A 21,386-nucleotide genomic window follows, 5' to 3' on the forward strand; every position below is an offset into this window, starting at 1 on the left:
CTGGCACCAGGTGGTAGATGCAAGGACAAAAGCACCCTATGACACACAGGACAGCCCCCGTCCCCAAGCAAAGACCTACTGGCCTAACGTCCATCAGGGTCAAGGTGGAGAGCTGGTACAGACTGAAATGTCACCGTCCTGAAACTCCTGTAATGTCATTGCATGGCGCCTATTAGTGGGGATGCCAACAGGTTCCAGGAAACAAATCCAAGGCATCATTCATGGTCTTGATTTAAGACTTGGAAACTCAGTACAGGAAAAGATTATTTTAAATTGTCTAATGTGGAAACTCAAATTCAGATCAGATATAATGTAAACCTGCTTTTCTGTTGATAGAAAGAAACTCCCAGTATGGAGACATGAATGCTCTAGGAGTAGATTTCAAAGTCAAGAGACACACTTTGAGCCAGAAGCATATTTGGAATGTACTGCTAATGTGAATAAGAATGCTCTCCGGGCTATTTGTTTTCATATTTCCCACCACACAGAGCGCCTGTAACCCAGATTAACAAGGCAAACTTTTCTGAGTAAGATAAAAAATAAGATGGAATAAAGTAAGATTACACAAAGCCTTGAAGAGACCGGATAGGCAAGAAAACCAAGGAAAACCCTTCCCCAGGATTTCCTTATTCTCATGTCCCTCTAGTGGAAGGGAGAGGGATAACCTTGCAATGAAGTTCATTGCATTTATTTTAGTTTATTTCATTTAATTTAGTTTTTGCCATGCTAGGGATTGAATGCAGAGCTTTTGCACTGAGCTACACCCTCAGACCTTTGTTACTTTAAGACAAGGTCTCACTAACTTGCTAAATTGCCCAGGCTGGGCTCAAACTTGAGATCTTCCTGACTCAGCATCCCAGAGTACTGGGATCACAGGTGTGTAGCACAGTTATTTTTAAAAGGTAAAAAAGTACAAGAGAGGATGCCAAAAAATAGAAAGTGCTTACTTTTAAGTCTAGCTTTCTCTGCTGGATCCAGAGCAGCCACAGGCTCGGAAACTCGCGAGGGTAGGCCTATTCCATTTTTATTCACAGCTCGAACCCGGAATATGTAGGAACGGCCCTCTATTAATCCAGTGACCGGAAAACGAGCGAACTTCACAGGCGTGTCATTGCACTGAGACCAGCTATCCGTGCCCACCTCACACCTAAGGGAAAGAGCGAGGGACAGGAGTGTTACACACGCATGGCTGCATTAGTAGCTCCAACGCCTGGCACAGGCAGCCTTCCTAGTTCCCAAACAGCAGGCGCCCAATTCCACAAGATGCAGCAAGTCTTTCTGAACAAGAAGAATCCTCAGATCCGTCCTGAATTTGCAAGCAGGCAGCCGAGGCTCCCATGTGCTAAGCAAAGGCATTTGAGGGAGAAGAGAAAGCAGGAAGGTGACTCCCAACTCTTCCCGTGGGAGAGGCTTGGGGGAGGATTCTTCCAACCCCACATCTGATGCCTTTCATCTACCATTGGGGATTTCTTTCTTTGTCTTCCTTAGGCATTTTCTTTCTAAAGTGGCAGCACTGTTGAAAGTTTGGCCCCCTGAAAGGTCTACACTGTAGTCTGGACAGCAGCTCGCTATATTTTCTTGCTTCGTGGTCACTACATTCTGCGTGGCTGGAAGGGCTAAGAGGGGGCTGTAGCATGTTTGCTTCTTTAACAGGTGAGACTGATGACAGGCAGAGAGATTCCCCAGGAATCTATCACCCATCAGAGCTCACAAATCCCTTGGAAATCTGCCAAAGCCCACAGGCCAGACTCTGTGAGTATGAAAAAGATCTGTAAACCTTCACAACTGGCCTTCACTAAACGATGCTTCCACAGCACTGCGTGCATACAGTTAAGTTGTATGAAGTTTGCAGGAAATACTCCTGTAGAGGGGGTTGAGCCAACGGGCACACCTTTACCTAGGGTTATAAATACGAGGTTTAACCCACCTTGGTGCAAACCTACTGTACAGAGTGACGGATTTACCCTTGGAATTTGGGTAAACAGACAGGCAGGCGGACAGATGTGAATGTCTGGGTGGATGTATGGAAGTGTGCGTGTGTGCAGAGACAAAAGAGTGATGAGGAGTCGGGCATGCGTGTCTGCGGCCGCCACTCTCTTGTTGCAGGCGCACCAGACACTAACTTATCAATGAAGTAGCCCAGGACGGGGCTCCCGCCGTCCACAGCTGGCTGCTTCCAGGAGATGATGATGTAGTCTTTGTTGGCTTCCAAGCTCTCCACATCCAGGGGTGCGGCGGGGGCGCCTTCGATCTCGGCGTCCGCATCTGTGGAGACACGGGGTATGCGGTTACCCTGGGTCTCGCTCTGCCGGCTGGTGGGCTGTGGCCTTGGCCCACACGTGTCTTGCCACACAGCGGGCACGTCTCCGACCCCAACTGAACAAACTTAGAACCCTGTGACTTGTTTGCCCACATAACAGTGTGTGCTTTTCCCCTTCAGAGGGAAAAGCGTTATGTTAGAAAAGAGAAAGGGTGCTGAAGGACCGGGGACTTTTGCCTCCTGGCCCTTGCTGCCCCGAATGTTCCCAAGTGAAAGGAGCAGGGAGACGCTGGTAACTGTTATCGGGTAAGTCACCTGCCAGAGAGTCTGTTCGTAAGGTGCTGACTGTACAATGCTGCAACAAGCTATGGAGGCTTGCTGGGGACAAAGAGCCCCTCTGCCACCTTCTGGATGCGTCCAAAGAGGGAGAACCGTGGAGCCTTGCTCATCCTTAGGCTGGGCACTACCATTTTGATGGAGAAAAGAAACATCCGCTTAACCAAATACCACCCCCAAGGCAAGGACACTTAGGAAAAGAACCCTGACGCCAGGGCCATGTCTGAGCCTAGTTTATCTGTGGTTAGGAAAAGTCTGGGCTAACACAAAGGACAGAGCCCAGTGGCTGTTTATGAACGGGGTCTGCACAGCTAATGGGCGAATCAGGGCTGCTGTCAGGAGGAGGGGAAGGGGACTCAATACACCGGTCAGTCACCTTTTAAGAGCAGAAGGCCCTAGGGGAGGGCTCCCATTTGCCAATTCCTCCCAGCGACTGACCAAGCCCTCACACTCGGGGTTGGCGGGAGAGGCTGGGACCCATGGAAGCCATGTCTCCAGGAGAACACCCTTGCTGACCAGACAAACACTGTCTTTCCTTATGATCTACCCGTCTGCAGTGCTTATGGGTCACTCAGATGGTAGATAACATGGCAGAAATATTTGCCAACGTGTGAATTAAATAGCTTCAGTAACTGTGAAAAGCTCAACATTACTGTTTTTGTTTTTGGTACTGGGATTGAACTCAGGACCTTGCGCTTGCCAGGCAGGCACGGCACCACTGAGCTAAATCCCTGGCCCAACATTACTGTTTTTTCCCCAGTAATCTGAAAGTGAACCTTTGCACTGAGCTACCTCCTCATTCCTTTTTTATTTTTATTTTTTAAAATTTTGAGACATAGTCTTGCTAAGTCACTAAGTTGCCCTGGAAGGACTTGAACTTGCAGTCCTCCTGCCTCAGCCTCCCAGGTGCTCCAGGGATGACAGGTGCAGATGACCACACTCAGCTTACTGGGATCTTGCGCATTCTGTTCCATGCCCCGCAAACCAGAAGGGAAGTGGCTCCGGCTAAATCTCTCCTGCAGATGTACTCTCGGAAGATGGAACTAATCACTGTGCCTGACTCTGAAGGTGGGGTCCTCATGTGCCAGGCAGCAGGAGCTGAACGACTCCAAGGCTCTGCAGGGTCCTCCGTTAAGGCCGGCAGCAGAGCCACGGCTCCTCCGGTTCCTTGGGAGGAACCTGAGCCTTGGGAGGCTCAGTCAGCTGGGCAGCTGCGCACCTGTGCATGGGGCCCGGTGGACAGGAGGCGTCATGGGCCGCCCGCCAGCATCTTTATAGCATTGTCTGCACCACGCCACCCATGGGGCAGGCGGCCCCCTTCCACGGTGCCCAGGCATGCATTCGTGCATTCATTCATTCGTTTGTTTGTTACTCTTTTAGGTGCTAACACAAAAGTTAAAAAAATAAGGATGGTTCCTTATCCCAAGAAGGTACAACACAGCGCGGGGAACAAAACACGGAATGACAAGGACGCAGGCGCGGGGAAGGGACAGACTGGCTGCCTGCCACGCCCCCAGCCCCACACAGGCGCAGTGAGCACTCAGCCGCTGGGACTTCCGCCCGCCCTCCAAGCACCCTCACTTTTGTAGGTTTAATTAGTCACATCAAAGGTTAGCCTGCTACTCTTTATATTCTGACCTCTGACACAGGCTACTATTCACTTTTTTCAAGATGTAATTCTGTTGTCTTCATTATAAAAAGTATGCATGGTTATAAAATAAATGACAAAAACGTTTAACTCTTCATTTTATAACATAGAGATAACTACTACTAACATATTGGCCTAAGCCTTTCTAGATTTTCCCTCCTACATTTATAAACTCAAAGTGATCATTTTGAAAAATAAAATGGAAACTATGAAAACTTTTTTCTCGACATATTTCCATATATGTACCAATCTCATATGTATATGTCGTTAAGTTTCATTGCTCTGCAATATTCCACTATTTATATGGAGCACCTGTACACTTCACTTCATATAAAATATATACTTATATTTAATATTTCTTGTATATAAATAAACTTTATTTTACAACTCTCATATTGGCAGATATCTAGATTTTTTTCTAGTTTCTCCCAATACAAATTCTATTCTTCTTTGTCCACTTTATCATTTCTTTGTCTCTATGTCTCTCTCTGAGTGTATGTGTGTGTGGGGGGGGGGACAGGGAAGAATATAGTACACAAGGAAATGGCAAGTAACACTGGATATCTTCGGGTGGTAGACTTATGGATGGATTTTCCCTTAAATTTTTTTTGCTTATTTATATCATCTATATTTTCACAATGACTACATAATATCTACGTAACAAGGCCCTGGCCAAATGTGTATAGCTCTGCAATGTGTTTCTGCAGACATATGGTGCTTTATACACTGATCATTCTGGTGCAGAAGCTATTTTCTAAGCAGCAAAAATATCAGTGCTCTAAAAAAAAATGCTCTGGTGGATACAAAGTGGATACAAAGTTTTAAAAACACTTTAAGTGCCATATAAAACACTTTGGCAGTTTCTTAAAAAGTTAAGCATACATGTATCATATGACCCAGCAATTCCACTTGTAGGTACGTACCCACCGGGAATGAAAACATAGGCCTACAAATGTGAGCAGGAATGTTCACAGCAACATCATCTATTCTAATCCAAGAGTGAAAACCGTCCAGCTGCCTATGAGCTGTTGACAGTCTAGACAAAAAGAAGCCCAGCCACACACTGCAATGTTATTTTGCAGTAAAAACACAAGTGAACCTCAAAGTATGCTAAATGAAAAAAGGCAGGCACAAAAGACCACACATATCCAAAAAGAATGTCCAGAAAGACAAATCTCTGTAGACAGTAAAGCAGTGGTCGCCAGAGGCTAGCTGGCTATGGATGGATGGAAAATGAGCCCGAGATTAGGGTGATGGAAATGCTGTGAAACTTGGAGCTGGGTTCGATTCCCAGCAGCCCCTCACTCCTCCCCACCCAACTCTAGAAAAGCATTGTGAGTCCTGGTTGCACAACTCTGCAGATACACTGAAAAGTACACAAGAATACACTTACTATGATTGAATCTTACGATATGTATCTTCAATAAAGATGCTTTAAAACAACCTCAAATATATCATAATAAAAATTTAAGTGAACTCTTCAAAGTTGTTAAATTCACAATGCAATTGGTGAAATTTCTTTCCAATTTATTCAATTCTCTCACAGCAGCATCTGTGGCAGTTAAGATACAATGTGACCTGCATTAGCTTGGGAGCCACCCTGGGAATGAGGAAAGTACTCTGTGTGTGTCTGGGCAGGTCATGAAGGCCTGATGTTGGGGTCTGTATCTGGTCCCGCCTCTTCCTTTACGATGCTCTTCCCTGCTCTGCCTCCTGGCCACCATGAACCAAGCAGCTTTGTTATGCCACACCCTTGTATCAGGATGTTTCCCCCTTGGAGCCAGCCACCCATGAACTGAATCTTCTGCAACCGTGAGCCAAACAAACTTCTCCTTTACATTGTGGGTGTTGGGTATTATGTCTCAGCAACAGGAGACATAATTGACTAATACAGCATCTGAGATAGAGACAGAGACAGAGATAGAGACAGAGACAGAGATGATAAAGATAGAGATAGAAATAGAGCTATCTGGGGATTGAACCCAGGACCTTCACACTAAGCTATATTCCCAGCCCTTTTGATTCTTTATTTTAAGACAGTCTCACTAAGTCACTAAGTTGCTCAGGTGGAGCTCAAATTTCTAATCCTCCTGCCTCAGCCTCCCAGAGTTGCAGAAACAGCTGATAAATTTTAGAAACCTTCCACTTTCCTAATCCATGGATTTGAGAACTGGTTTAAGTAAAATCTCAAATGTTGACACCTTCCCCTCATCTGCAACTAGCCCTGTAAAGTCCACCCTATGCCTAGCAGAGAGGCACAATTCTGGGTGTGGCACTGAGAAATGCTGAGGAACCCCAGAGCATGCCAGGGGTTCCCTGAAAAAGCCCAAGGAGGAAGCACCAAATCTTCAGTCTGTTTCTCAGAATTGCTGAAGATTCGTTCTCTGGCTCAGCTAAGACCACTGAGACCAGAGGCAAAGACTTTGCTCATCTGGCTGGGTACACAGGTGACTGGCTACCTGCACTGATGCGCTATGGGCCCCAGAAGCAGCTGGACACCCCAACCTCTAGCCTGACGGGGACGGACAGAAATAAACTCTGCTGTCCTAGTGTCTCCCAGGGTCACCTCTTACATTAGGTCTGGTTTTCCTGGGAATGAATATTCCTATTTCAGGTAATCTGGACCAGATTTCAAACGGCTCTTTCATCACTGCAGAGCACATCTGGGCAGGTAAATTTGGCTTCAGTGTTTCAAATGTGGCTGGGTGTTCTGCTGTTTGCTGGGTCTTACCTCGGACAAAGACATAAGCACCATATTGCTCAGAATACTCTCCCATCCGTACGCAGATCATGTAGAGGCCTTCATCTTCCTTGTTGAGATGAGAAAATGTCAGGGTTGCCCGATCACCGCTCCATTGTGTTTGCACCCATTTGGATGGAGAAACAGGTGCCCCTAGAGATAAAAAATAAGCAAATCAACAGATCTGTCCTCTACCACACCCCTTTCATTCCCCTCCCTCCATTCCTCTTCCTCTCATTTCTCCTTTCCTATATTAAAGTTATTTGACTATTAGAGGATGTCTCTAGGCTTCAAGCCCTTCTGCCAGATGTACAGTGCTGCCTCGGTTCAAGAACTTAATTCGTTTCACGAGTCTGGGAAAGATGGCCAGATTTGTGTTCGTCGCCAGATGCAGAATTCACAAACAAAAACAAAATTTTGCCAAACACTTCTGTTTGCAAACCAAATTGTTCAGAAATAAAAGCATTTGTAAACTGAGGCACCCCTGTATAATAGTAAAATTACTGGACAGGGGCCGGGGATTTTGCTCAGTGGTGCTGTTGCCTGCCTTGAAAGCGCAAGGTCCTGAGTTTGATCCCCGGTACAAAAAAAAAATAAATAAAATAAAAGTAGACAGAAGGGAGAGACCGTGGACCAGATACTTCATTTCTAAGGCCAGTGCAGAATTAAATTGCAAAGCCCTTTGTCTAAAAAGCAGAGAGAAAATTCAGATAAAGGTGCCAAATTATAAGCCTTTTTCCCTTTGAGATGTTTTACAACTCATGGAGCCTACTAGGGGTCATACAAACTGCAAAAATGATTTTAGTGCCATAAGTTTTCATGCAATAAATAATAATACTTTACCAACATGGTATCTTGATTGATAAGAGTTCTAGTTTGCTTTTTACAAATGTATTAAGGTATCAAAATTTATATTTCAAGCAATTTCATTTTAAATCAATATAATCAAAAGTAAGGTTAACCACTCTACAAATGTAAGTTTACCAAAAAATGTTGATAATTTTTATTTAGAGAAGGCTCTTTCTGTTGAGATAACCATTACCGAAGCTGTTAAGAATATTACAATAGATTATGACAACACTGAGTTAACTTTCTATTTCAAAGTCTAAATTTTAAATACTCTAGAACCGATGATTATGGAGGAACAATTTTTTTAAAAAGATTTAACTCCATACAAGGTAGAGTTATATCTAAATTATAAATGTAAATTTACACAATTGCATTTCAATGTTTTTTCTTACATGTCCTCTAACTTATGGAGGTCACACTAGAAATAAAAAATGATTTGTAACTTGTACATAATTCAAAATATCTGTTTATGCATTCTACCACTGTATCTTCAATTACAAGTAAATATTAATTTTTTTTTTTTTTTTTGAGACAGGGCCTTGCTATGCAGCTCAGGGCAACCTTGACCTCACTATGTAGCCCAGGCTGGCCTGAAACTCACCTTGAACTTCCTGCCTCAGCCTCCAAAGTGGGTGCGCTACTATATCCCACTGACATTAACTTTAAAACTATCCTCCTTGTTCGTGATTGGTTTATCCAAGGTTTCAAATAAAAATTGTGTTCTTTTCATCAAATCTTATACTTTTTAAAATTCAGTTTCTGTTTCCAGGCCTCGAAAACAGATTCTAAACTGAAGAGTCTAGCTCCTCGGGTTCTCGGTTCGAAATGTCTGCACGTGGCTTTTGTGCGGCATTTAATTGACAAAGCCCCTGTCCCAGTGCTGGGACGCCTCTTTGTGCAGATCCCCCCGGACATGCGGGACATGAGGTGAGCTCGGGCGGCGGGCAGCCCCACGCTGCAGCCTCGCGGTGTTGCTCCTTTCCACCGCCCGGCCAGTCAGCGCCGTGTTGCTGCCGGGGCATGCGGTAGCCGGTTCCGGGTCTCAGTGGTTTACCTTGAACCCAGAGCCCCGACAGCCCAGGGGCCGGCGTGCCCCTGCAGGCCGGCTGCCGCTGGGGGAGCGTGCTGCCCTCCGCCCCCCCGTCCCGCGGCCCGCCCACTGCGCGGCTGCTCCTCCCATTGTGCATGAGCCGCAGGTCCATCGAACTTCCAGACAAAACACAAGTTCAAGGACAAATGATTAAGAATTTCAAGGTGCCAGCTGAGCATTAAATGAAGCTCAGGTCCCCTTCCAGACGGTACAGCTCACATGCCCAAAAAGTAACTTGAAATTTACAGTAAGTGTATTCTGCCTTCAGAATGTGCCTACTGCCTGATGCCGCCTAAGGACACAAAGTAGGTCAGATTTTTCTTTTGTTGTATGTCATCTTATCACCGAAGCTAAACATTTCACAATTGTAAAGAGCCTTGAACACATTAAAACAGAACCGCTAAGGTCTGAATCTCCTTTTCACTTACTCTGCTGGTTAATTAATAATATCAGGATTTATTGTTTCATATATTTATATGTTTTTAAAGTTTTGTACTTTTTTGGTATAAATGATGTCTATGGGAAAAAGGATTTTAACAAAATTAACTTACAAAGTGAATATTCATTTTTTTGGTAATTCCAGTTCTTTGGCGATAAGAAAATCTCACCTCCATAAATATATTATTAAAGTGTTGCTACTTTGATGTGTATGTAAACGTTTGTTAGACACACAGCAAGTTGTGCCTTCTGACTTCCAGGTTACACCAGCCTTGATAAATAAACAGCTCAGCACTCTGGCCCATAGCTTCTGAGAGCAAGAATCCAGGCCAGAATTCAAGACAAAGACTTACCATTCCTGTACCACTGGATTTCTGGCTGGAAATGCTTGATTTCAGGAGTGATGACCACACGACAGCCCAGACTCATTGTCTCTCCCTCTCTCCCAAAGGACACGTCAAACTTGTCATCAAAGTGGATCTCAAACTTGGATGCGTAACCATAAGGGGTCACAGCAACTGGTTACAACAAAAACAAATACCCATGATTTATTTCTTTTTCTCATCAAAGAGTCTCAAGCATTTTAAACAGCACAGGCAGAAAGCAGTTGTGACAGAGAATTGAACAGATGATTTATCCGGCCAAAAATAAAGTTCTATGTAAGAGCTGTGTAGAACACAATCCCTCATTTGTGTAGGAATTCTTACATCATTGATCATATAATCAAATTGCTTGTTTATTATTGTAATAAATAGAATTTAAAGGGTTTCATTTAATGTCTAAAATGCAAATTAATACCACATTTAGCCTACATTTGTTCAGCTGAATATACTTGTCTTCTAATTCAGATTTGGAGTTAAGGTCTACTGCTTATACTCTTAAGACAAAACAGTCATATCAACTACTGTGACAGAGTCTTTCAGTAGGAGAAGAACTTCATTTTTAAAATTTGTAAAAAAGTATCAATGAGAGAAAATGGAAAAGTTTAAAATACTGTAACTTTGAAAGAATTATTCTCGGAAACATCTTAGTTATAGATTAAATGCTTGCATCATTGACTTTCCTGGGTTTTCTTTTCTCCTTTTTCAAAGGAAAGGAGGTTAGGAGAGAAATGCCTATCACTGATGGGTTATTAGGTGCCGGGCCCTTCACAGGTGACATGTCATCTACTCTCACAATGGCACGGATCAGGTCGAGTCTTTCCCCGCTTCCGAGGGGACGCGGAAGTTCTCATGTGACACACAGCTAGCACCAAGGCTTCACTGGCAACATGGGCAGGGTTAAACTTCAAACCCTAACTGCTCAACTCCAGAACTTAGACCCTTTCTCTTTACATTTAGTCTATCTTCCTAAGGCCTTGTAATAGTATCTTGAAAATCAAGCTAGAATTTATTTAGTTCACCTTTGCCAGGTATTGCGGAATGTACTTAACAGCTGTCAACTCGGCTCAGCCCCATAATCACCCTACCGGGCAAGTACCGTTATCATCTCTATGTTATGGAAGAGGAAACTGATGCAAACGCAGCTCAGCCACTGTCCACGCCCCCCCACTGTGCCGGATTGGATTTACACTGGCCAGCTGTCTGCAGAACGTTTGCTCTCTACCAGTGCGCTGTATGGCCCTGCACTGTGCTCCCAGGTAACCACTGACGCTGGGAGAACTTCCCTTTGAAGCCTTTCTCCCATCTGCCTTGTTTCCATGTGATGCTGTCCCACCACGCTAGGAGATGCTAGCTGGAGGCTAGGCTCCAGAGCCACCTTGGGGACCAGAGGAAGTGTAAGGAGGCTCTGCAGTGACACAGAAGTTCCAGACCCACCGGGAGCACGGCAGGCTCTAACTTCTAGGTCCTTTCTGCCTCAGAGATTGGGCTGCATTGTCTGGGGTGGTTTTGGGGTTCAAGAAGAAGCCAGCTTTAACAGCCAGAGGACAAAATACCCTTCCTCCATCACTTCCTTAAGCTTTTATCACATGCACTCTCCATCCTGGGACAAATGGGTTAGGGCAGGGACAGGGAAATCTGTGGGCCAAATCTGGACTGCCTCCTCTTTCATATCAGCATGAATGGTTTTGAGCTTTTCCAATGGCTGAAAAGAAGCAAAAGAAAAAGGCAGCTTTGAGACATGTCGCTGGAAATTCAAGTTTCAGTGTGCATAAGGAAGGTCTCACTGGGACACGGCTGAACTCACCACCTACTGCCTGTGGCTGCTTTCCTGTTTCAGCAGCAGAGCCGAGCAGCTGCAGCAGACACCATATGGCCCACAGAACCTAAAATATTTACAGTCTAGTTCCTTGCAGAGAATGTCTGCCAACTCCTGCTTAACACCACGATTTAGAATTAGCAAGACCAGGCTCCAAGTCCCCATACTACCAGCGTGTGGGGTCTCGTCCCGCTACCTCCAAACTGTTTCCTCATCTGCAGAGCACAGATAAAAATTCAGATAAAAGCTTTAGAAGCCACTGGCGAGCCTTAAATGAATCAACACATTTGAAAATGGCTTTGTACGTCGTTTGGAACAACTGATCGATGCAGGGTAACTACTAGAACAAAAGCAAGAGCAGGGAGCTTTGTCCACCTGTGACATTGGCAGCATGTAACAACTCCCAAGCCATCACACAGCAGCTGCCCAGTGACTCATAGCTGACCGCATGAACAAGCTCTCTGTCCTCAGGAGCAACTGCACTTAAATCCGGGCTCAGGAGAGGCTGTCAGGACCTCTGAGCAGCAAGCAGGGTGAGCTAGGCCTTTGGTACCACGCTGGGAAGGGGCGGGAGAGGGAGAGACATGGAAGATAGCATGGCCACGGGAGGAAACAGGATACATTCAGAGGACCGCAAAAGGATCGCCGGGCCAGTCTCTCCACCCGGGGGTGTATGATGATGTTTCTCGGTTGGATACAGTGAGGGTTAAAAAAAGCATTTGTAGCAAAGACCTGAGTTCGATTCCTGGTACCAAAAAAAAAAGCATCTGCCATTTTTAGCCCATCACATCTTGGCTTTCATAAAACTCAAAGCAATTAGACTGCGCAAGAGAATAGTAACCAAAGAATCTAAAAGAACAATACAACTACAGATCCACAACATAACCATCCAAGCCTATGTTATGACAGCATATCGTGAGTGGTGCACATGTATTTCAGCAGGATAGAATAACTTCTTAGGCTGCATTCCCCATAAAGACGGAAAGATGTCCCTCAGCAAATCCACGGCAGAACTCACAGCTGAGGGGCCTGGAGGCAGCCCTGGCATGGAAGTGCAGGTCATCAAACTCTCCCTTGTACCCTAAAGAGGAAACAGAAACACATGGGAAGTGCTTTGTGACTGACCGATGGGCTCTTAAGCAATGCGAAGAAATTTTTAAAAACCTCTTTGAACAAAATGAATCTGGCAAACCTACTCTTTACCACAACTGATGCGTAGGCTGAAAGCTCTCCTTTGACGTTCATGGCCGAGGCCCGGTACTGAGCTGTGTCTTCGAAGTCACACCTGGAAGACACGTGGAAATGAGTGGCCGCTGCAGCTGACTTGCTCCACAGCACAGTGCACACCAGGGGCTGGTGTGTGGCCCTCGGGGATGCTGGATGGAGCGCCCTTCTGACCTGAGGCCCTGGGACGCCATGCAGTGCTTGGATCCGCCGCAGTTCCGCACAGCGGCAGAGTGCGGGGAGAGCCTTTATTGCCACTGTGACCCGAGCTCAGGTTCGTTTGAGTTTCCAAATAGATAAAAAACCAGAATCGGCAAAGTGCTAAGCACCTAAATTGCAGCGTGAGCAGTGTTATGCAAGTCTTGTCTGAAGTCCTACCGGGAGGAGGGGCTGTGCGGCCTGTACCTCTGAGGAGGCGACAGCCACCTGGGGGCACACTGGAGGGCGTGGGCTCCCACATCCCCTCCTTGGGATTCCCACAGCCCTCCTGGGCCACGAACTCGAACTCGAGCCCAGCTGGTTTAATGTATTGTTCCGTGCTCTGGTTTCAAAACAAAAGTGACTTATTTACACTTCAACTCTACTCATGTTCAGGCTGAGCTTGGGCTTTCTGCCCAAAGCATAACACAAGGGCCACTTCCTCTGAGAGACACAAACCAGACACTGGAGTGCCTTGTAAAATGGACCTAGGCAGTGAATGAGCTCACAGAGAGATGAACAGGCTAAGATTTCAAAGCAGGCTGTTTCACGCCCTATCACAGCAGTTCTTCGTGCTCTTCACTGCCTCTCAGGGTCTGGTTTCATTTGGATGAACTTGTTTCTTCCTGACTCTTTACAGACATCACTAGGACCCCGGGAAAGCAGCTGCGGTTGCCTTTCTCATTAATTTTGGAAGCGGCCACATGCTCACTGCTGGCCCAGCAGAGCACTCACTTGCCCAGGCCGTGAGACTTCAGATCAGTGTTGGCAAACGTCACAGGGCCCCAGGGCTCTGTGTGAAGCCCTGTGTCACCTGACCAGCTCCTCTGACGGGGGCAGAAAGCTATAAATCTCTTGAGAATGGGATAATGTTAGTTTCCTGTTGGCATTTTCGAGACATTGTGGTTTTATCTGAACTGAACATGGTGGGAGCTTGTTTAGTGTTTTCATCGCATAACCAAGTTTAGATTTCAAACCCATCTTGGGAGACATGATAAAGGTTTTTTTTGGGTACCAGGGATCGAACTCAGGTCCTTTCGCTTGCAGGGCAAGCGGCGGAACCACTGAGCTAAATCCCCAGCCCCTACGATAAAGCTTTGAGGGCTTGAGATTTTTTTTTTCTTTTTTGAGACAGGGTCTTGCTATGTAGTTCGGGCTGGCCTTGAACTCACTATGTGACCAAGGCTGGCCTCAAACTAATGGCAATCCTCCTGCCTCAGCCTCCTGAGTGGTGGGATTATAAGCATTCACCACCATGCCTGGCTTTTGTTTTGTTTTTATTTTTTGAGACAAGGTCTCACTATGTGGTTCGGGCTGGCCTTGAACTTACTATGTAGCCCAGACTGGCCTTGAACTTGCAGCAATCCTCCTGCCTCAGCCTGCCAAGTGCTGGGATTATAGGTATGTGCCACCATGCCTGGCTTTGTGCTTTGAAATTTTGATGTGAGTTTTATTTTCAAATATTGCTTTGGGGTTTGCTTTACCCTAAAATATTCTAATATCTGAGCCTTTCTCTAACACACAGACTGACAAAGTGGATAGTTTTCCCCTGTTCCTGGTGAGCTGAAGGAAAGAATATTATTTCTAAGTTCTGCCTACGTGCAGTGCCACCTGGCTTGTCCCACGGCCTTTGTGGATCAAAAGCAAGAGGATGTAATGACGATGCTGATTTGCAACTCTGCAAGGGCAACTGAACAGAAATGCCTACTTATGTAACTTATTTTCTTACTAATATCGAAGAATAATTCTCAAGTATTAAAGGGATAAATAAAAAGATAAAAATTAATTTCTCTCATTATGTCTGTAAATTCATATGTGTGACTGCTTTGGGAGGTGGTATGGGCGTGGCAAGGATTAGTCATGCATCTCTCCTAGGTGTGCACCAAGAGAAGGCACGTACACCGCGGTCCCTCACGGTGACCAGGCTGCCTGGGAGCAGAAGAGGGGGTGTGTCATTGTGAGCTGAGCAATTGCTGGGGGGGGCGACGTGTGCACACACACATGCACACACGCACACACACACATGCTGACGCGCTCTTACGTGTTGATCTCCAAAGTGTGCATTCCATATCGACTCTCAATAATGTACTTTCCAGGGTTTGCATGGACGTTTATTGGTACCTGGTTTTTATACCTGTAAGACAATGGAAACAAAATGAAGTAGGCTGCAGTGTACATAACTTCATGATTAAACACACACTCCAAATCTCTTGTTCTTGCAAGTACACCTTCCGTAAATGGACTCTGAGGGTAACGGCAGCACATACATTAGCTTAAATCAAATGCACTTGCTGGACAATAAACTTCTTGCCAAAGTGCTTTCCCATCTTCCACAGAATTTACATGAAAAACATGGACTAGTCACAAAAATATAAGTGAATCTCATGTACATGTTTGTGAAAAAAGCCAATTACTAAAACATACATAGTGTAATGCTTGCTTTTACTTAAACTACATAAACACAAAGGTTAGCTAATGTTGGAGAAAGTCAGGATTTGATGTCCTGGGTGAGGTGGGGCACCTGAAGGAGGTGTCTGGGAGTTTGTGATATTTGGTTTCTTGATTTGGGTGCTGGTGAAGTGTGTGTGGTCAACAAAAATTCACTAAAGCTGTACGTCTATATATAACTAGCACTGTGTGTCTGTGTTATACTTCAATTGAAAAGCTAAAAAGTTGACCAGTGTCAACAAAGAACAAGACTTTCTGTTGGAGGTTTTCTTGTTGGCTGTCTTTGTAGGGGGAAAGCAAAATATTCTTGCTGCCAACATTCTTGCATGTTGTTAAAAGCAATGCCATTGTATTGAAAGATCAGTATGTTTCAGTGACTTGTTCTTTATTTCTTTGTTTATTAGTCCATGATTGCAGTACATAATGTTTACATTCCTTGGTAGTTGGTGCATGAACAAACCTCTTTTCTTTACGGATGAGCCAGCCATGGGTGTTTTGCTGCAATGGAAAACTAATACACTTTCTAAAGCACGGTATTCATCTTCTCCCTTTTTCCTTATGCATCATTCTCCTCCACCTAGCAAACTCTAACTCATCCTTGAAGATTCAGACCCAGTGCCACTTCTTCAGGGGTTTCATCCTCCAAACCCCACCCAGTGCGAACAGCTCCCGCCTCTCTGAGTCAAAATGACTTGGTTCAAATCGGTAAAGATAACACTTAGTAAAGGACAGCGGGACTTGTGCCACTTCTACTAAGGTGCCAGTCACTTGAAGATGAGGTCGGTGTTTGTTCCCTGCCTACTTCCATTCCCACTCTTGGGAAGGATGAGTTGAGGTTAGGCACACAGCGGTAAAATCAAACTGAACAGAATTATTGTGCAACGGAATGGAATAGTAGACACATGGCAAAATGCTGTTTTGCAGCTTCATGATTTTTTTTTTTTTTTTGCTGAAGGAACAGAGTTTAGACAAATTTGTACTTTGTGATATGCAGGCTCATAATGAGTACTGTGAAGAAAGTAAACTGGGGCTTTCTGAGCCTCTCTTTCCTTGCTGTGAAGGGAAGGGTGTGGGCCCAGCTCAAGAATGGCAGCTGTGCGGCGGGTGTGGCTGCAGACCCCCCCACACCCCCAGAAGACATCTCTGGTTGATGCCACACTGCTTCCTGCCAGCCCAGAGGCTGCTTCAGGCAGCTGTCTCCACTCAGCTCCCCAACCATTTGGGACGACTCCACCGGAGCGGCTGCAGGCTTCTCCCTGGCTCACACATTCCCCTTAATGACCCGAGGCATGGAGAACGTGCTAACAGACCAGCTCTCCAAGCTGGTTTAGGTCACTGTGTACTCCAGGCTCACATGCTGGCGGGCTCTCAGTAGCTCCTCCGAGCCCAGGGGAGCAGCGAGGCACCGAGTGTCCTGCCATGTGCTGCCTGACCAAGCGACTGACACTTGGTTGGCGTCTGCTCAGCAATGTTGTCCATATCTCTATAAAGTTTGAGTTAAAGCGGAATTTTGCAGCTCCCATGCTTGCATCACCCTCCCTGCTGTCCAGTACTCCTCAACTTAACACCTTTGTGCCTCCCCAGCGGAACACCAGGGCTTCTCTGGTGACTGCCTGGCAGAGGAGCTCAGTTTAAAACGCACACAACATCCTGACCACAGCACTTCTAGTCTTTCCTCAGGGATGCTACATGGTAGTGAAGGAAACACTTGTTTAGAAGAATAGAAAAGGATTAAGTCAGAAAGCAACTTCATCCCATTCTGCAAGGAATGTCACACTAGAGGCCTTTGGGTGCAGGGTCGCTTGAGATTGGCTGCCTTCAGCATGGAGCGAGAAAAGAAAAGCAGGATTTTTGGCCAGCTCTCTTTAAGCTTTTTTTTTCCCCTTTGGTACCAGGGATTGAACTCCAGTCCTTGCGCTTGCGAGGCAGGCGGCAGAGCCACTGAGCTAAATCCCTGGCCCAAAAGATATGTGTGCTTTAATTTTTTTTTTTTTTTTGCCAGCTCTCTATACATTTCACAGCTTGTTATTTCTGGAAAGTGGAATTCCAAACTGGTTAGTTATGAGCTAATTCTGGGGGTTAACTACACCCTGGAGTTGCAAGGATTTCATAAAGTCCTGTGAATGCTCGGATGGTCACCATCTCTCTTACCATGTTCTTATAGCCTGTGAACATGCTGTCACTCAATTATTCTTTTTTCATTTGTGTGTTCAAAACACATACACTCCTTTCATACAAATGTCAGTTTCACTGTTGGGCTGACTTTGACAATGAGGGCTTATAAAGAAACCTCTTTGGCAATGTAAAATATGGTCAGGCAAAAAGGCTTCATGATTTTTTTTTCTATCAACAAACAATGCATGTCAAAATGATCTTTAACACGTTGGATTTTGTCACAAATGGGGTTGCTGCTTAGAATCCAATCTTAAATCACGAATAAATAGCTACTATCCACTTTAAAAACCAATTATCTGAGAGGGAGGTCTATCCCATTAGGATAGATTTGGGAATTAAATAAATAAGAAAAATCTAAAATAAACCTCCAAACACTTACTTTGGGATATTATAATACTTTGTAAATAACTTGTTAACTGTTTCAGATGTAAGCTATTTTCTTACAATAATATGGTAGTAACTGTTAAATTTAAATATATGGTAAACTAATCCTATAAAAACTCAATTCAGATTCTAAGACAACATACGTAAATTCTCATAATTTGCAAGAATAGTTTTAAAAATCTCCAGACTCTTCCTAAGACACATTTTTCATATTACTTTACTCCCAGGTTTAAAAATATTTACAATGCTTAGTGACAAATTTCTTCACGTGCCTACTTGGCAATAATTTTCAGGCCAAAGTGAAGAATTCCAACCATATATTTAAATGTCATTTGAGGATCCAGGTCAGGATCTGACAGACACTGCTGACACCAGGTTGAGTGTGAAAGGACTTCCTGCCCCAGCACCTCGCCGTGACTTCTCCCAACACTCCCCACGGCCAAAGTCATGATTTCTACTCACAAATGTGAGCTAGGCTTCCGGTTAGAAGTCCAGTTCAATCCGGCTCTTTTTTGTTTTTTTGGTACTGGGGATCAAACTCGGGACCTTGCGCTTTCGAGGCAGGCACCAGAACCACTGAGCTAAATCCCCAGCCCTCAACCCAGCTCTTTTTAAAAGGGTAAAATCGAACAATTCTCACTTCTTTTAAAGAAAACTTTTTCTTCTCCTCTATTTCATATAATTTTGGAATCAAAGTAACACTTGCTTCCAGGAAAGATTTTGGAAGCCTTGCTTCCCTTTCAATTTCCTTGATGAGTTTAAAGAGTAATGGCGATAGTTCTTCTTTAAATGTCTTGTAGAATTCAGCAGTAAACCCATCAGGACCTAGGCTTTTCTTTGTTGGTAAATTCTTTATTACATTTTCAATTTCACTCATTGTAATTGGGGTGTTTAGAATTTCTATATCTTCTTCATTTAACTTTGGCAATTCATATGTATCTAGGAATCTGTCCATTTCCTCTGTGTTTTCCATTTTATCAGAGTACAGGTTCTCAAAGTAGGTATCGATGATCCCCTGAATTTCTGCTGGATCTGTTGTGGCTTTGTCTTTTTCATTCTTACTTGCATGGATTTGAGCCTTTTCTTTCCTTGTTTTGATAAGGTTGGCTAAAGGTTTATCAATTTTATTTATTCTTTCAAAAAACCAGCTCTTTGATTCATTGATTTTTTTTGTATTAAATTCTTTTATTGGTACATTGTAGGTATACAACACAATTACATTTCTCATTGGGAATTGTACCTTTACATAATGCATCTTGGTTCTTATTTTTTCCCCATTCCTAGCCCTCCCTTCACGCCCTCCACCCTTCCCTATTTACAAAGACTTTATTTCCATTTTTTCCATTTCTCATCATTTTTTCCTTTCCCTTCTTTCCTTTCCCCTGCCCCTTCCACTACCCCTACCCCTTTGGACCTTTTCTTCCTATTTTACATTATCGATTATTCATTCTAATCATTGGTACATTTTAGGTATACAATATAATGACATTCATCATTGGAAATTTGCACCTTTACATAGTCTCTCTTGGTTCTTATTTTTCACTGTTGCCCAGCCCTCCCTTCAACCCCTCCAGTCCTCCCTATTTACAAAGATTTTGTTCCTATTTTTCCATTTTCTCATATTAATCCCATTCCCTTCTATCCTTTCCCCTAGCCCTCCCACTTTCTTCCCCTTTGCCCCTTTTCTTCCGATTTCACATTACCTATTATACATTTAGTCCTTATTTACACTTTCAGTTTCTCACACCAGAGAAACTATTCGGTATTTATACATGTGTGTCCTATTTATTTCACTTAAGAGTATTGCCTCAATGTGCATCCACTTAGCTATAAATGTCTCTAATTTCTCATTTTTTATGGCTGAGTAGTACTCCATTTTATTAAAAAAACCCACATTTTCTTTATCCAGTCTCCAGTTGATGGGCATTTGGGCTGTTTCCAAGTTTTAGCTATTACAAACTGCGCTGCTATGAACACGGGTGCACATAAATCACTGTGGTATGGTTCTTTTAATTCTTTGGGGAAGATCCCCAGCAGTGGAATAGCTGGGTCAAATGGGACTTCCAGTCCTAGTTCTTTGAGGTATCTCCATACTGATTTCCACAGCGGTTGCACCAGTCTACACTCCCACCAGCAGTGGAGCAGGGTTCCTCTTTCCCCACAGCCCAGCCAGCATTTATTATTGGTTGATTTCATGATAGCAGCCATTCTTTCTGGAGTGAAGTGGAATCTCAGTGTTGTTTTCATTTGCATCTCTTGAATGACCAGTGATGTTGAACATTTTTTCATGTATTTATTTGCTATTTCTACTTCTTTGTCTGAGAAATGTCTGTTCATTTCAGATGCCCATTTTTGGATTGGGTCTTTAAATCTGGGAGGTCTGATCTTTTTAAGTTCTTTATAGATTCGAGATAGTAGACCTTTGTCTGAGGAAGAGCAGGTGAAGATTTTTTCCCACATTGTGGGTTGTCTCTTCACACTGCTGGTGGTTTCTCTTGCTGTGCAGGAGCTTTTTAATAAGAAGAGATCCCACTTGTTGATTGTTTGTGCTAGTTCACAGGCAACTGAGGTTTTGTTCATAAAATCTTTTCCTACACCGATGTCTTCAAGGGTTCTACCTAACCTCTGTTCCAACTGGTTCAGAGTTTCTATTTTAATATTTAGATCTTTAATCCATTTTGATTTTAGTTTAGTGCATGGTGAGAGATACAGGTCTAGTTTTAATCTTTGACAAATTGAAGCCCAATTTTTCCAGCACCATTTATTAAAGAGGCTATCTTTCCTCCAGTGAGGGTGTTTGGCTCCTTTGTCGAAGATGAGATGGCTGAGTGTGTCTGGCGTTGTTTCTGCATCTTCTAATCTGTTCCACTGGTCCTCAAGTCTGTTTCTTTGCCAGTACCATGCTGTTTTTATCACAGTAGCTTTGTAGTAGAGTTGCAGGTTGGGGATTGTGATACCTCCTGCCATGTCTCTGTTACCTAGAATTGCTTTTGCTATTCTGGGTCTCTTCTTGTTCCAAATGAATTTTGGGTTTGTTTTCTCAAGGTCTATGAAGTATGCTGCTGGGATCTCAATTGGAATTGCATTAAATCTATATAGCAGTTTTGGAAATATGGCCATTTTCACTCTATTAATCCTTCCTACCCAGGAGCAGGGGATGTCTGTCCATTTTCTGATATCATCTTCAATCTCTCTTTTCAGAGTGCCATAGTTTTGAGAGAAGAGGTCTTTGATTTCTTTTGTTAGGATGATTCCTAGGTATTTCAGTTTTTTGAATACTATTGTGAAAGGAATTGTTTGCCCTATTTCTCTCTCAGTGAGTCTGTCATTGGTGTAGAGGAAAGCTACTGATTTTTGTGTGTTGACCTTGTAACCAGCTACTTGACTGAATTTGGTT

The 21,386-nt window shown here is 44.1% G+C and overlaps 1 protein-coding gene across 4 annotated transcripts in view; it reads right to left on the reverse strand.

Moving 5' to 3' along the window:
* Window positions 1-21,386, reverse strand: part of Myom1 (myomesin 1) — a 116,496-nt gene that overhangs the window by 64,318 nt on the left and 30,792 nt on the right. For all 4 annotated transcript variants that reach the window (XM_004853188.4, XM_021265197.2, XM_004853187.4 and 1 more), the window contains exons 6-12: window positions 15,024-15,116; window positions 12,757-12,845; window positions 12,579-12,641; window positions 9,715-9,879; window positions 6,976-7,137; window positions 2,124-2,265; window positions 948-1,147 (exon numbers count right to left, since the gene is read on the reverse strand). In XM_004853188.4, the coding sequence (XP_004853245.1) occupies window positions 948-1,147; window positions 2,124-2,265; window positions 6,976-7,137; window positions 9,715-9,879; window positions 12,579-12,641; window positions 12,757-12,845; window positions 15,024-15,116 (914 nt within the window). The remainder of the gene's footprint in view (window positions 1-947; window positions 1,148-2,123; window positions 2,266-6,975; window positions 7,138-9,714; window positions 9,880-12,578; window positions 12,642-12,756; window positions 12,846-15,023; window positions 15,117-21,386) is intronic.

Source organism: Heterocephalus glaber, unplaced genomic scaffold (genome assembly GCF_053883595.1).
Source record: "Heterocephalus glaber isolate CG9 unplaced genomic scaffold, H.glaber_assembly_v1.0 deba00000331, whole genome shotgun sequence".
In the NCBI taxonomy this organism is placed as follows: Eukaryota; Metazoa; Chordata; class Mammalia; order Rodentia; family Bathyergidae; genus Heterocephalus; species Heterocephalus glaber.